General features: G+C 36.5%; 1 protein-coding gene across 1 annotated transcript; it reads right to left on the bottom strand.

The window, feature by feature from the left end:
* Positions 1-295: 295 nt before the first annotated feature.
* TNFSF13B (TNF superfamily member 13b) lies at positions 296-11,574 on the bottom strand. The gene is made up of 6 exons (XM_005145242.3): positions 11,174-11,574; positions 10,985-11,090; positions 3,328-3,384; positions 2,931-3,043; positions 2,684-2,834; positions 296-978 (listed from the first exon to the last, which is right to left on the bottom strand). Exons 1-6 carry the CDS (start codon positions 11,552-11,554, stop codon positions 866-868), a joined length of 921 nt encoding a protein of 306 aa, XP_005145299.1. The 5' UTR covers positions 11,555-11,574; the 3' UTR covers positions 296-865.
* Positions 11,575-13,144: the final 1,570 nt, after the last annotated feature.

Below are 13,144 nucleotides of genomic sequence, written 5' to 3'. Positions count from 1 at the left end.
CTATATATGACTGCAGAAATTGTGAAGCCAGAAATCAAGTTCCACCTACTGTATTGTGTCTAATCTCACTGTGTTTCTATCCTTGCCTTGCTTATGTATGTAAGTTTACACATACACCTTGATGTGTAGCAATGCTTTGACGAGTGAGCTGTTGAAGCATCTCATATGTCCTTTTTCCAGTAAAATTAATTCTAATTACTAACTACTAATAGATTTTAGTAATTTATACCTCTTTTGTTCACAGGGAAGCAAGACATCCAGTGGCTACTATTCTGTATTTTTCTGAAGTGTTTGTTTCTGTTATCCCATACATTAAGACTTTCCTTACCCAAAATCACAAAGAAAAAACGAAGAACCCAGAACCCACTTGACACCTCCATTTTCTGATAAGGAATCACCTGTTTGGTGTTTCTTCCACATACTTCATACTTCAAATATTTTATTAATGAAACAAAGCAAATCTATGATGTAATTGTTTTTCTTTTCAGTTACAGTTACAGATGATCATTTAATAGTCAGTGGTCCTGCTTATGCTATACTTTTTGGTCAGCTCCTTCTATGGTTTGCCTTATGGATGGGATATTGTTTCAAAGCCCAAAACCCATTGCTTTACAATTGTTTTTTAGAGTCTCTCATTGCCTAAAATAAATTTTCTTTCTGGTAATCACATGATGGTGATATCTCACAACTGTCTGGTGTGTTTCCCGTTTTGGGTTCTCTTATTAAACCGAGGAAAAGTTTTCAGAAGCTGATGGTGGATCGGAAGAGTCTGAACTGGCAGCTTTACTACAATTCAATATTTCTCTGATAAAGGCACAGGAAAAGAAGAAAACTGCATTAAGCATAATAAGAAAAATGAAGGGCTTCAGAGGAGTCTAACTGCACCAAAAAAAGTACCATCTCCATCCAAGGATATTTTGGCCCTTCTCCGTGGGATTGTAAGTTGAAGTTCATCCCCTTCTTCTAATTTTGCAATGCCTGGCAAAAGATTTGAAATATTTTAAAGTTAATATTTCAAATACATTATTTTCATACACCATATTCAAAAAGTCATTACACATTATTTAAAAAATATAAGCACCTTACTTGTGCAAAGTGCTTTTTCATCTTCTAGGCACAATCTTAGAAATTGTGCCTAATTGTCAGCTACCCAAAGCTGACATTTAACATCCTCTGTAGAGCTAGACCTACTTTCCACTCTGCACTCAGCATACCAAAGTTCACTTATGCAACCACTGCAAAAATTCATAACAGTGGTGTACCCTGACCCCTCACTTTATGGTTATGTGACAGTCAAGGTTAGCATTGGGAGTTGCTGGTCCTAGACCACTCTGTTCCCACACTTCTGGAGGAGGTCTCACAAGCATTACCAACCAAATGAAGTTACCAGACATCAGCTGATTGATGCAATTGCAAAGCACGAAAGTTCACTTCCTGCCAGCTGCACATCAGCTGATGTGATAATTGAAAGCACCTCACCTTCAAGTTGCAGTCACTGAACTGAGAGCACATCTAACATCTGCTGCAACACATGGTCAGCAGCATGAGATACTGCAGTGGGATTTGGTTTTCCAGCTGAAAGCAGAAGGGTGGGAATTTGGGAAGCAGGAACTGTGAAGTGGCAGGATGGAGTAGATATCATAGTTAAGGTGAAAAGTAATACAAGGGTAAGATGACAGATGCAATTGAAGATGGTTATGGTTCCAGAATGTGTGGGTAGAGGGACAGAAAATTAAAGAAAATTATTGGACAGCCTCAACTGCCAGGAGGAAGTAGCTAATTTATGTTTATTTGTAAAAAAAATTAGCTTCCTTCCCCATCCCATTTGTTTAATGCCACTACTTGCTAACAGTCAACTCCATCAGTCAGTGTCACCCATTTTTTAATAAAGCATTGAAAGAAAAGATTTTTATTTTCCAGCAAGATCTGTGTAAATTAAAAAAGAAAACCCTCAAATCCACCATTAAGGGAGAAAGACAGATGAATAGGAGCAACCAAACAAGGTTTAATAGGCTTTGACAATAACTCCTAAATGCTACTGCAGGAATATACATATATAGTGAGCACTGAGCCTGCTAGACTTGCATTAAATATTTTAATTGGTGTTTCTTGTGATATTTCTAATCTGTGCAGTCAGAAAGAGCTCCTTAGGGGAATCAGCTATTTTTCATCTAACCAAAGAGTAAAATGGCAGCAGCCATTGTAAGGAGAACTAAGCTGATAAGAAATATCTTTTGAAATCCTGGAGTAAGGCAGACAAAAATTGGGTGGCTAAAAGTGATATATGATGTTTTAAGGTAGAACATCACTCCTAAATATTCTATTGGTATAACTAAATGTGGTACTCAACACCTAAGTTAAACTGATTTCTTAATTAAGTATAGCATGTACTTTTAGATACTTTAGTTAGATGCCTGAAGTAGACAACACTAAAGTATCTAACTACATTATATGGTTAATGGAGAGAGGGGAATTGTTCAGACAATTTAAGTTAGATACATACCCTCTAACTGCCAATACTTTCTATAAAAAGTATTTTTGAAAGTGTTCTGTAATTTTACAATTAACCAGATCCACAAATGCAGTCCATTTTCTTTACCACAACACTTAATCACCCAACACTGCAGATTCCATCTGATACAGTTTATTTGCAAACATAGAAAAGGAAAACTTAGATATTTACCAGCAGTATAGCAAGAATTATTTGGATAAGACTGTGGCATATTTTGGATGCAGCGAAACAATGTCACCAAGCTGAGATCATCACCAAACACGTGGGCCTTCTTTCTCTGTATTAGGTGTCCCATAGCAAATGTTGTATCCGTATATAAAACCTACAAAATGAAAAGATGCAGACTTCAAACATAATGTATGGAGTTGTTAAAAATCTTTTTAAAAGTCAGATACTGAGGGGAATTGAACTTTCTCACCTGGCCATAAATGAAAAAATATCCTGTTTCTTTGATCACTATTTTATTTCCTTGTTCTTCCAGAGCTGTTCCACGTTTGAAGCTCAGAAGCCAAGGGACAATGCTTGAATCATCTAAAAGAAACAGTAATTTTTGGATAATCAGAAAGAAAAGTCACTTTCTTCATTTTCGTCTGCCAAAAATTAACAAAGCTGACTTCTAGTCAAGATTTCCAGCCCCACTAACTGGATTTCCCCACAGAAAAGAAGATATTTGCAAGAGCTATCCAGATGCAGGGACTTTTAAATTATTTTTAATTAGGTGACGTAAGTCAGTCACTGCTTTGAAGTTAGACAAGATCAGATGGAAGAGTTAATACATGGAATAGTTAGCTATGAATCATGGAACATATTCTTACCTTTCTGTTGAATATCACTTTTGCTGTCAGCGATCAGTTGCAAGCAGGCCTGCAGCACTGTGAAGTGAAAGCATTTTGAAATCAAAGAAATAGAAACCAGTAGTAAAATAGAATGAGCTTTTGAGACAACTTAAAAAAAAAAAAAAAAGCATAAAATATTTCTCTTGGTCTCACCACTGACTTGAAAACATAACCTGTTGATTTTAATGCAGATCTCACTCAAATGTACGAAAACAAAATTCATACCACACCATGCATTAGATAACCTTCAGAGACCATGCAGCTAAGCAGAAGGCTTCAGATAATAGCACAAGTAATACTTGCTTGTTTTAATCTCTGGTCCTAATATAATTGAAATATGAAGCAATAAGTCAAATGAGCTAGGATCAGATCAATTAGCTTTGTGCATTTTCTAAGCAAAAGCTAAAAAAAAACCCACAACTCCACAACCCAACCCTGACAACTATGACAGATATCAGATTTACTAATGATGTTTACTATATGCTTTAAAGAAATTAGTTTCCAGTCATAGTTGCTGTAAAATATTAGTCATATATACTGGTTACATGATACTTGCAAAATAAATTCTCACGTCTATGTACTTTCAGTGTGTTTTCAGATACTGACATTCAATCGACCTGTACTGAGGCCAAGAGGGAAGATACTGAGATGACTGTTAGCAAATTAATGCACGCATAACAAATAGCTTAGTATCTGTCAAAACTAATGTGTTGCTCAAAACTATAGAGACCAGTAATACTAATGAGAAACTAGGAGTTTTATCAAAGAAAAACATGGCAGGATGTTAAAACACAGGCTCCAAGTGAAACAAAGATCTTGCGGAAAAAAAAAATCTGCTAAAAGGATAAAAATAATATAAGGATAGTTGCATTTGTTTAGAGCAGATTTTAATCAAAACATCTGGTTCTGGTGCTACTTTGAAGGGTGGAAAACAGAGTAGGAACACTTACTGCACTTGATAGAGATCAAATGCATTTACCAAGAGTCAAGAGATATGGATTGCTGAATCCCTCTTTTTGTCTACCTCTCTTTGGGTAAGAAGGCTGTGGGTCAGATTTGGCCACTCTTACTATAATGGGCAGTGCCTTACTCCATGGGATGTTGTTGCTACATGTACCAGCAGTATTCACATGTGCAAGCAAGTGCTCAGCAGCACAAACCTCTCACTGCACAGCAGGTGGTGAGAGAATTTGACTAGAAAGCAGTGTCTCTCTAAGTCTCCTTTCCACAAGGACCTGCCTGAAATTACCAGAAGGAGGCTAGATGCTCAGCAACACTCAGTGCTACCAGCTGGTGTCTGGGAATGCTCCAATGTCACAATAATCATACAACTTGTGAGCCTTCTTATGTTAAGAGGAACCCTACCCTGCAAGCTCCCCTCTCCTACACTAGAACATTTCCTTGAGTTCTACCTCTTCTCATAAAAAATGTGCCAAAATCTATAGATTTTCAAACCAAGAATTTAAAGGCATCTGAATTCCCTGCCTTCTGATAATAAAAAAAACTAAACCAACACAAAATCAAAAACGGTATTACACTTCAGACATTTTTCTATCACACTTGTGAGCAACAGAATTTTCTGAAAATGAAACTTCCAAATAAAATAAAAATGTGGATTTCTGGAATCACACAACAAAGTTCATCAGGTGATTTATTTCACAAGGTACTAATGCACTCCTTTTTTGAGTAAAGTGTCTTCCTAGTGAATGGAATTTGCTGATTCCCCGGTATTTCAGTAAGTTAAATAAAAATTTTCATTCCTGCTTTTAAAAGAACTTACTAGTGTGGCCACTGGATTTTCCACTAACCAAACAAGAGAGGATTGGTTGTGATTCACACTAACCAGCTGTTATCCAGCGGGGTACAAATGAGTAGCATCTACAGACAGTGAAAGTTATGGCTACTTTAGCAACTCTTGTTAAATCTGCTCTGCAAACTCGATTGACATTATTGAAACTACCCTGATCTACAGACTGTGAGTCTGGATTCATGCTTCAGTTGTTTGCAGCATTGAAATACTAGTCATCATTGCTGCGAACAGCTACACAGCAATTAAAATCAGCAAGTTCAGTACCATCGAAGATATTTTCTATATTTTTAGAACACATATCAACTCTGCTTTATTCTACAATAGCAAATCTATGTATATCCTCTAATAAAAAACTAAAATCTCACTAGCTCTTTTTTTTAGTGTATGCAGATTGAAATAAGGTCCTACGCAATATAGTAAGCTAGTTTTTCATGGAAAAATATGGACACAACAGTGTCATTCATGACAACACAGAGAACAGAAATTGGCATGGTGTCTTTTATCTAAAGCCACAAAGGCCAAATAATATCTAAAGAAGCATTTGGCAAATTGTACAACATGCTTCAAAAATACGTTCAGAACCAAGACAGACACATAACTATTTCCAGTATATACAAGTCCTTCATTTTTACCTCAGTGAAACTACATACATGCTTAAAATTAAGTAATTCTTTGAAACAAATTCAAAGTAAACAACACTACTATTAAGGAGAAAATATGTGTATACAGGGTATATTTTCTGGATAACGAACAGGGTTTTCCAGTAAAAAGTTAACATTGAAATGTTAGCAATTCTGCTCCAAGAAGAACCCAAATCTTACCCAAAGTACAGTATCAAGAATATATGCATTACAAAATATGGGTTGAATAGTTAGTATCAGTACTGAGCAGAATAAATCAAAAGCTCTACCTGAATGGCCTTCAGCGCAGTGTAAATCAAACCTGAGCATCAGTTTTGTAGTCTAAAGAATTTGTTAATAATCAATAAAGCAAGCAGAAGACAAGGTTCATAAAATATAAAATATATTTTTAAAATGTGTAAAAATATCAAGACTGTCACCATAAGGTTTAGCTGTATAAAACTGTGTCGAGAACGATAAAATGTGCCCCATTCTCTTTTGACTTTACAGCTTTGCTTTGATGAGCACATTTTCTTTTCTTGATTTTAATCGCTCTGCAGGCTGTGGAAGAACAGTTCAGAATCTGTCTTCTTCCATGAACAGGACAGCCAATTCTGAAGAAGTCAGTGACTCCAGATGCCTTTATAAACTACAGCCAGACATGGAGGGATATGTTCTCTATGTGTTGAGCAATGTAACCACCAGTTTAAAAAAAAAAAGTTACCCTTTGCAGCAGGATAAGAATGCAGCCTTTGGCACATCAGCATGGTATCTGTAAAATCAGATTCATCCTCCCATGCAGGTTTTTGTAATACTTAACTGGCATAATCATTTCAATGCTTTGCAATCTAACTTCACAATCCATCCAAGCAAAATTTCAAGTTTATTATCTGTGAACTCATTGATAAATTTTAAAGTTTTGCTACCTGAGGCCCAAGTTACCTGTCTCAATTTTTGCTGAAATTAAAACAGGCAAAACCTCTGAACTTTTAAAAAAAAGAAGACCTACATGTTTAGATTCTTTCTTTGGTCTATAACTGTTCTCTGTAGACTTCTGAAAAGATACTTAAACACTAGATAATTCAATGTATAAATGATGTGCATGTTCTTGAACTATTTGCAATTGTTCTTCCCTTAACTTCTTCATTTCTTACCACAAGAAATCTTCTATTTTTTTGCTTGTGCATTTTTATAAACTGCTTAATTTGGTGCTTTTTAATTAAAAAGTCTTTATATGGCATTAATTATGGATTAAGCCAATCTCTGCACTAAAATGGTTTGGTCGTAGCTACAGGTATGATTCAGATCTAACAAATCCCTGTAAAATATTAGTAGCTTTATTTAGACCTTAACAGAATTACAAGTAACATGTTACAATCAGAATAAGAAAATAATTTGATAACAATTAAGAATAATTTTTGTAGGCTTCTGTTATACAGTATAATGCAGAATATTGTTCTGAAAAATCAGAGCCTATTTTGTGTATTTTTGATTGAACAGTTTTCTGCATAATACACAGCACCAATTCATTCATTCAGTAAATGGAATTATCCTTGTAAAATTGCACGCATTTTATCAAGTAATTTTCTATCCTTTGATGTAGAAGGGCATAATTCCTTTGAGTAAGACTTGTCAGCAGAAACAAAAAAAGAATAACATTTCTTTTGAAGAAGTAGGCCTTTCTTAAAGTAAGAAAACTAATATTTCCCCTCTTCAAACAATAAAATAAGAGGTATTTTGAATATTTGGTGAGGGAATTTTATGTGTTGTTTAGACTAGCAACAAAAAGTTAGTCTTGATTTTATGATCACTAACATCAAATTCTATTTGTGAAAAAGTCTTGGCATCTGTCTTGGACTCTGTCACAGTGACCTAATAACCTACAGAGTCAAAACACTTCTAACCAAGAAATGTACCAATCTGCCAAAGCAAATATTGCCTGATTGGAGTTTAGAGAAGACTGGATGCTCAACTCACTAGCTGGCCACAGGGATCAGAATCCCACAGTAATTATCGGAACGAGGCACAAAGAGAGCTTGTAAATGTAACTTGATATTCATACATTGAACTGGCCTAGGTTAATTGAACTGGCTTAGGTAATTGAACCTGTATCTTGTTTCTGGACTAAAGTGCACATACAGCTTAGAGACAAACATGCAGACAAGGAATTGTGAACAGGGTACAAAATTCAGGAGAGTATTTTGTTGTGCAGCAATTTTCCTCTACAGGCAAAATTTATTTAAAAAAGACAAGTAAGGCTGATTATATCTATTCTTATGTGTCCTGATATGACATTTGCCAGAAGTGGTTAGATGATCTATCTGCCTGCGTATCAACAATGTGTACCTTTCAAAATCACTCATTAACTCCTACTCATTGCATCAAGAACTCTGGTTCTGACAACTTTATTTGGAATTGATGTTTGAAACCCATCTCTTCAACCTACTTGAGCTGGAAATTTTCTCAAGACACAACATGTGCAGCAACTGATGACTAATAGTTGTGTGCATGAACACAGTCAAATATATACCCCATAAATATATGAAAGAACAACATTGTGTTAGATCCATTTTCATTCACTTCACGTTTTAATTAAAATTTGAATTTGTTGCCTCTTTGATGTGCACAGTATCAAACAAATAGAAAAAAAATAAAATATGGGAACTCTATATGTTCAAGAAGCTTTCTGCTGGACTTAAAAAGAATCATGAGGCATCTATTTCTGGAATTTAATAATTAAAACTTAAAAAACCTAACAGAATCAAATGACAACTTTATTTCTAAATAAAATAATGGTTCTGTATTTTACTTCTGCTCTCTGTTGAAGCACAAGAGAAGCAATTGTGTATCAGTGACACTTTCAGGTATTCACTTTCTAAGGAATTGTCTGTGTTAAAGTGAAATTATGGGTCAACGATTAATTATCAGACCAAAGTCTACTTCAAGACCTTGTCAAAGCAAACAGAAATAGGACAAGAACAAAGCACCTCACTCAGTACCCTAACTTATCTGCCATTGTACCAGAACGAGTGCAGCACATCTGCAGGATGATCTGGAGGCTGCCAGGATTCTGGTACTGAGAAATGGATGTGAGGAAATCAAAATGCAGGGACAGTAATTCTGCATACATGACCAAGTAACAGACAGGATTCAGCACCATGAACACCACCGTGCTCTCCTATTTCACTCACTCTGCTGAGACAAAATTTAACATTGACTAGTAGGTTCATGGTCATCAGCGAAATTTGATCTGAGAAAACGTAACATCTTACTGAACTCTGACAAACACACTCTGCTGTAATTAGAGCAGGCAGAAAGTTAACCCTAACACATGACCTTTCATATTTTTTTTATATAGAAAATATGATTGTCATATTAGAAAACAGTTCTGTAGTAGTATGGAGCTTTTCCTCTTTTAAATAAATTCCACATTCTGTGCTTTCTGTCACCCATTCTGAACAATTTTAAAGACAGCTGTGTTGTTTTTTGGTTTTGGGTTGTTGTTTTTAGGGGGAAAAAAACACACACAAAAAAACCCTTACAGAAATAAGTAGCTTATACAGAATTTTATGTGACTAAAGGTAAATAGGAATAATTAAAGGTGGCTACTTCATGAGAAGAATTGTAAGCGTGCCAGAAGCACAGCTAAGGAGCCCATAACCCTCCCCATACACCATCAAACAGGAATAAGAATAAAGATGAAAGTTGCTGTGAAAGAAACTGGATAACTTGCAGAGTACTGATACTATAACTTTGATTTAAAAAAAGACATGCCTCCTCATTTTTGATGATGCTTGTGCTTTAGATCACTAGTTTTTACTTGGGAGTTGCTGGAGGGGGGAGAGCAGGGAACCTTCCCATCATAAAAAAACAAGAAATACAATTTAAACAATCTTGTTCTCAGTCCTGTTTGTGAAATCAGTCTTAGAAAGACCCTGAGCCAAAGTTTACTAATAGAACAGAATAAAACCCATTCAGATCGATGGATTTTGGGTAATGTCCTAAATGAATATTCTCTTTTGAGAATGTTGGAGGTAAGTAGAGTGATTATACACTAGAACTTAAATTTCATTTAGCTTGCTGAAGGTTAAGCAAAATACATTTCACATTGATTAGTCCCTCAAAAGCATATTTTAAGCAAAGTTTGATTTAGTCTTTACCTATTAATTAGTCCATTTCAACTTCATCTATTAATAATTTAAGATAACAGCTTTTATCTGTTAAAACAATCTGAAAGTATCCATAAAAGAATTGAACTGATTTAGCAATTCAAGAAGATTTTTGATTACTCAGTACAATTAGAACATGTATGCAAACTGATGCCTATCAGGCATCATTGTGTTTGGAAAGGAAAAAAAAAATTAAAAAAAAATGTAGGCATTTTATCCCCAAAGAAAAATGTATTTCATTAATATTCCAACATTGTAGTACACATCAGAGGTCTTCTGTGAAGCACAGTCTTGAATGTTCTCTGCAGCACCTTTTAAGAAGGCCATATTAGAAAAAAAATCTTACTGGATAGGCATGCCTTTACTAACTTTGCTGATTACATTAATAGATTGATTTAATGCAGAAATTATGCTAAACTTCTGAATTTCTTGTAGTCTGCTTTTTTTGACAGGTACAAGTCAGCCTTTCTCTTTGAAAGCTCCTACTTCCCTAAATTAAGGATATTTCTCGTTACTTCTCTCTTTCAAGCTGAGCGTGTTTTCCCAGAAAAATGACTTGGCATTTTTAATAATAGCTTTCCCTCCCTATTATTGATCAGAGAAGAACAAGTTAGGCATTACCCTGAGTTGAGAACTGAGCAATTTACAATCTGAACGATTTGGAGTTGCTTTACTCAACTTTACCACATCATCAAGAAACACCTCCACTACAAAAAGCAGATTTAGGATCTAATATTCAAAGTTCAACCTGCAGAGAGCATGAATATCTGGTACCTTAAATAGTTATGATCCTGCTCATTGCAGGGAGCTTGGACTAAATGGCCTTCAAAGGTCCCTTCTAACCCAAACCATTCTGTGATTCTGTATGGTGACCATTAAGAGAATATGCCTACAATTCAGCAGGAACTGTGGAAACTGTAATGGGTTCTGGGAGCACAGATGGGCTGACAGGAGAAGACAGAAGTCAAGCACTGCTGCTTTTCTCAAGACAGAATCAAACTGCACCACCCCATCCCACTCCACTGGATGCTGTTTACCTGTTTCTTCTGTGTGGACAACAGACCTTCTCCACCTGTTTCTGTTCCCAGTCCAGATTTCCTTTTGGAAGCTTTCAGCTGGTACAGGACCAGGAAGCCTGTTCTCCTAATGGGGAGAAGAGACAGGCAGTGAAAGGAGCCTCACATTTGCTCACCCCCTGCAAGCTGAAAACCACCCCTCCAGCTTACCTGCCTGGTACCAGCTGCAGACACTTGCAGGAAGGAAGGAACAGGGGTACTTGCTTTATTTTCATCAGGGGACATGGGTGGCAAGTCTAGCGGAGACCTTGCCTCAACCCTGTAGATCAGCTCACTGCGCAGAGCTTCTAGTTCTGTTTTCAGGGTGACAACATGGTAAAGAGACACTGCTGCAAGGCAAGAGGACAGGAGCATTGCAAACCACAGGAATGTGACAGAAGAAAGTCCTGTAGTGCCTGAAGCAGTGCCGGGGAGGGCAGAGAAGGTGGTATCCTTCTGTTGGGTGACATGCACACGGTCCACGGATTTCATCGCTGCTCTTTCCTCACTAAAGCCAGAGGGAGAGTTCAGCTGTCCCCTTCCGAGATGCATTCCATGTTACCAGTTGCTCTCTGAAACTAAGGGCATCCTGAATAAGTGAACAAAACGCCCAGATCATTTCCTGTCATATGAAGCTGTTGATACAACGATTAAACTTAATGTACAGAGTGAACATCTAAGATTCAGTCTCTGTTTAGTTCTCTTCTTTCTGTGCTGCATTTTGGAAGCAAATACTTTCTTGTGAGTTGCTTGTTCAAGCTACCTTCCTCCTTTCGCTTTCAACTATTTATGTGGCAGCTTCATATTACCATTTCCCATTATCTTTACATTTAGGCACAGCCAGTACCACTGGTGATATCTAGAACTGCAGAAGCAATGTAAAGTTTCCTGGCAGCATATCATACAGTGTACTTAAGACACACACATCTGACAACGTGTGTGCCTCTGTGTGCGTGTAGTTATATAGATGTACATAGCTCATATCATATATATTTTTATATATATTCATATCTAAAGTGCCTATATGCCTACAGAGGGGACAACCTATTCAAACTAAAATACTTGTGGTTTCCTAAGCACACAGGGAAAAATATTGACAGGTATGAGTAACAAATTACTGGTCTCTCAGCTGTGTAAAGTTGCAGACTCTGCAGCTCAGTTCATCACGTTAACTTGAAAAGGGATGCCTTTTTATTAAACTTATCTAATAAATAAATAAACTTATCTGTTTCTCTACAGAATTTGAGGGCCTAGATTAATGCAGAAGGGGACACAGATAAGTGGGGAGAGGAAACTTGGGGAAGGAGGGCTCAAAGAGGTGAAAACTAGAGGATTGGAAAAAATAGGAGAGGGGGAAATAAGAAGAGGGGAAGAGGGGTATTGAAGGAAAACAACAGAGAATAAAAAACCCCCAAACTAAAAAACAGAATCCAAACAACCTTTAAACATGCATGCTTTCATTTTTCAGTTGAATCATAAGTGTGACTTAAGCTCATCTTTTCAATATATTCCTAGTCCATCTTAAACATCTGCATTAGGAATGCCTTTCTTTTCTGCATCAGCAAGGCTACCTAAAGATCCTAAACACGCTCATATGCTTTTTGCATTGTCTTCTCACAGAAAATGAAAGTTTTACTCCTTTTTTAAAAAAGTTTCAGTGGTCTGGGACAGAAAAAAGATCTAAAGCATCACAATTTAGGGCTAAAATGAACTGATGAACCCCCTCCCCCCACTGGAATCAAGATGTTTTGCACCATGTAAGTAAATTTTATCTTTGCAAGAGAGGATTTTACAGGTCAGTCTGAATGCTGTGTAATGAAACCTGATGGCAACACCCATCAGAGTAGTTCAGATCAAGCTGTGTTGGGAAGATGCAGCAACATCAGGCCAAAAACTTTCATAGCCTTTCCAACTTCTTAAGACTATGAGAAATTTAGAGTTATTATAAGTTTATCATTTTTCACTGTGATACAAGCTACTCTTTTGCTTACTTTGCCGCTTCTAGCAACTGCCTAATATCCTGCACAGACAAGTGATTTCTTGCCTAAATGTAGAGGAAAAAATACACTACTTAAGATGCCCCTGGAAGGCACATACATACTGTGAGAAATGATGCAGAAATCAGTGCAGACTACCATACTG

The sequence above is a fragment of the Melopsittacus undulatus genome, chromosome 2, assembly GCF_012275295.1.
Source record: "Melopsittacus undulatus isolate bMelUnd1 chromosome 2, bMelUnd1.mat.Z, whole genome shotgun sequence".
Classification (NCBI taxonomy): Eukaryota; Metazoa; Chordata; class Aves; order Psittaciformes; family Psittaculidae; genus Melopsittacus; species Melopsittacus undulatus.
This window is presented reverse-complemented; position numbering and strand designations above follow the sequence as displayed.

Coding starts and splice junctions, on each gene's coding strand:
- TNFSF13B (XM_005145242.3), bottom strand. CDS start 11,554: ATGCATCTCGGAAGGGGACAGCTGAACTCTCCCTCTGGCTTTAGTGAG. Junction 11,091..11,173: donor CTGCAGCTGGTACCAGGCAG/GTAAGCTGGAGG, acceptor TCTCCCCATTAG/GAGAACAGGCTTCCTGGTCC. Junction 3,044..3,327: donor AAGTGATATTCAACAGAAAG/GTAAGAATATGT, acceptor TGTTTCTTTTAG/ATGATTCAAGCATTGTCCCT.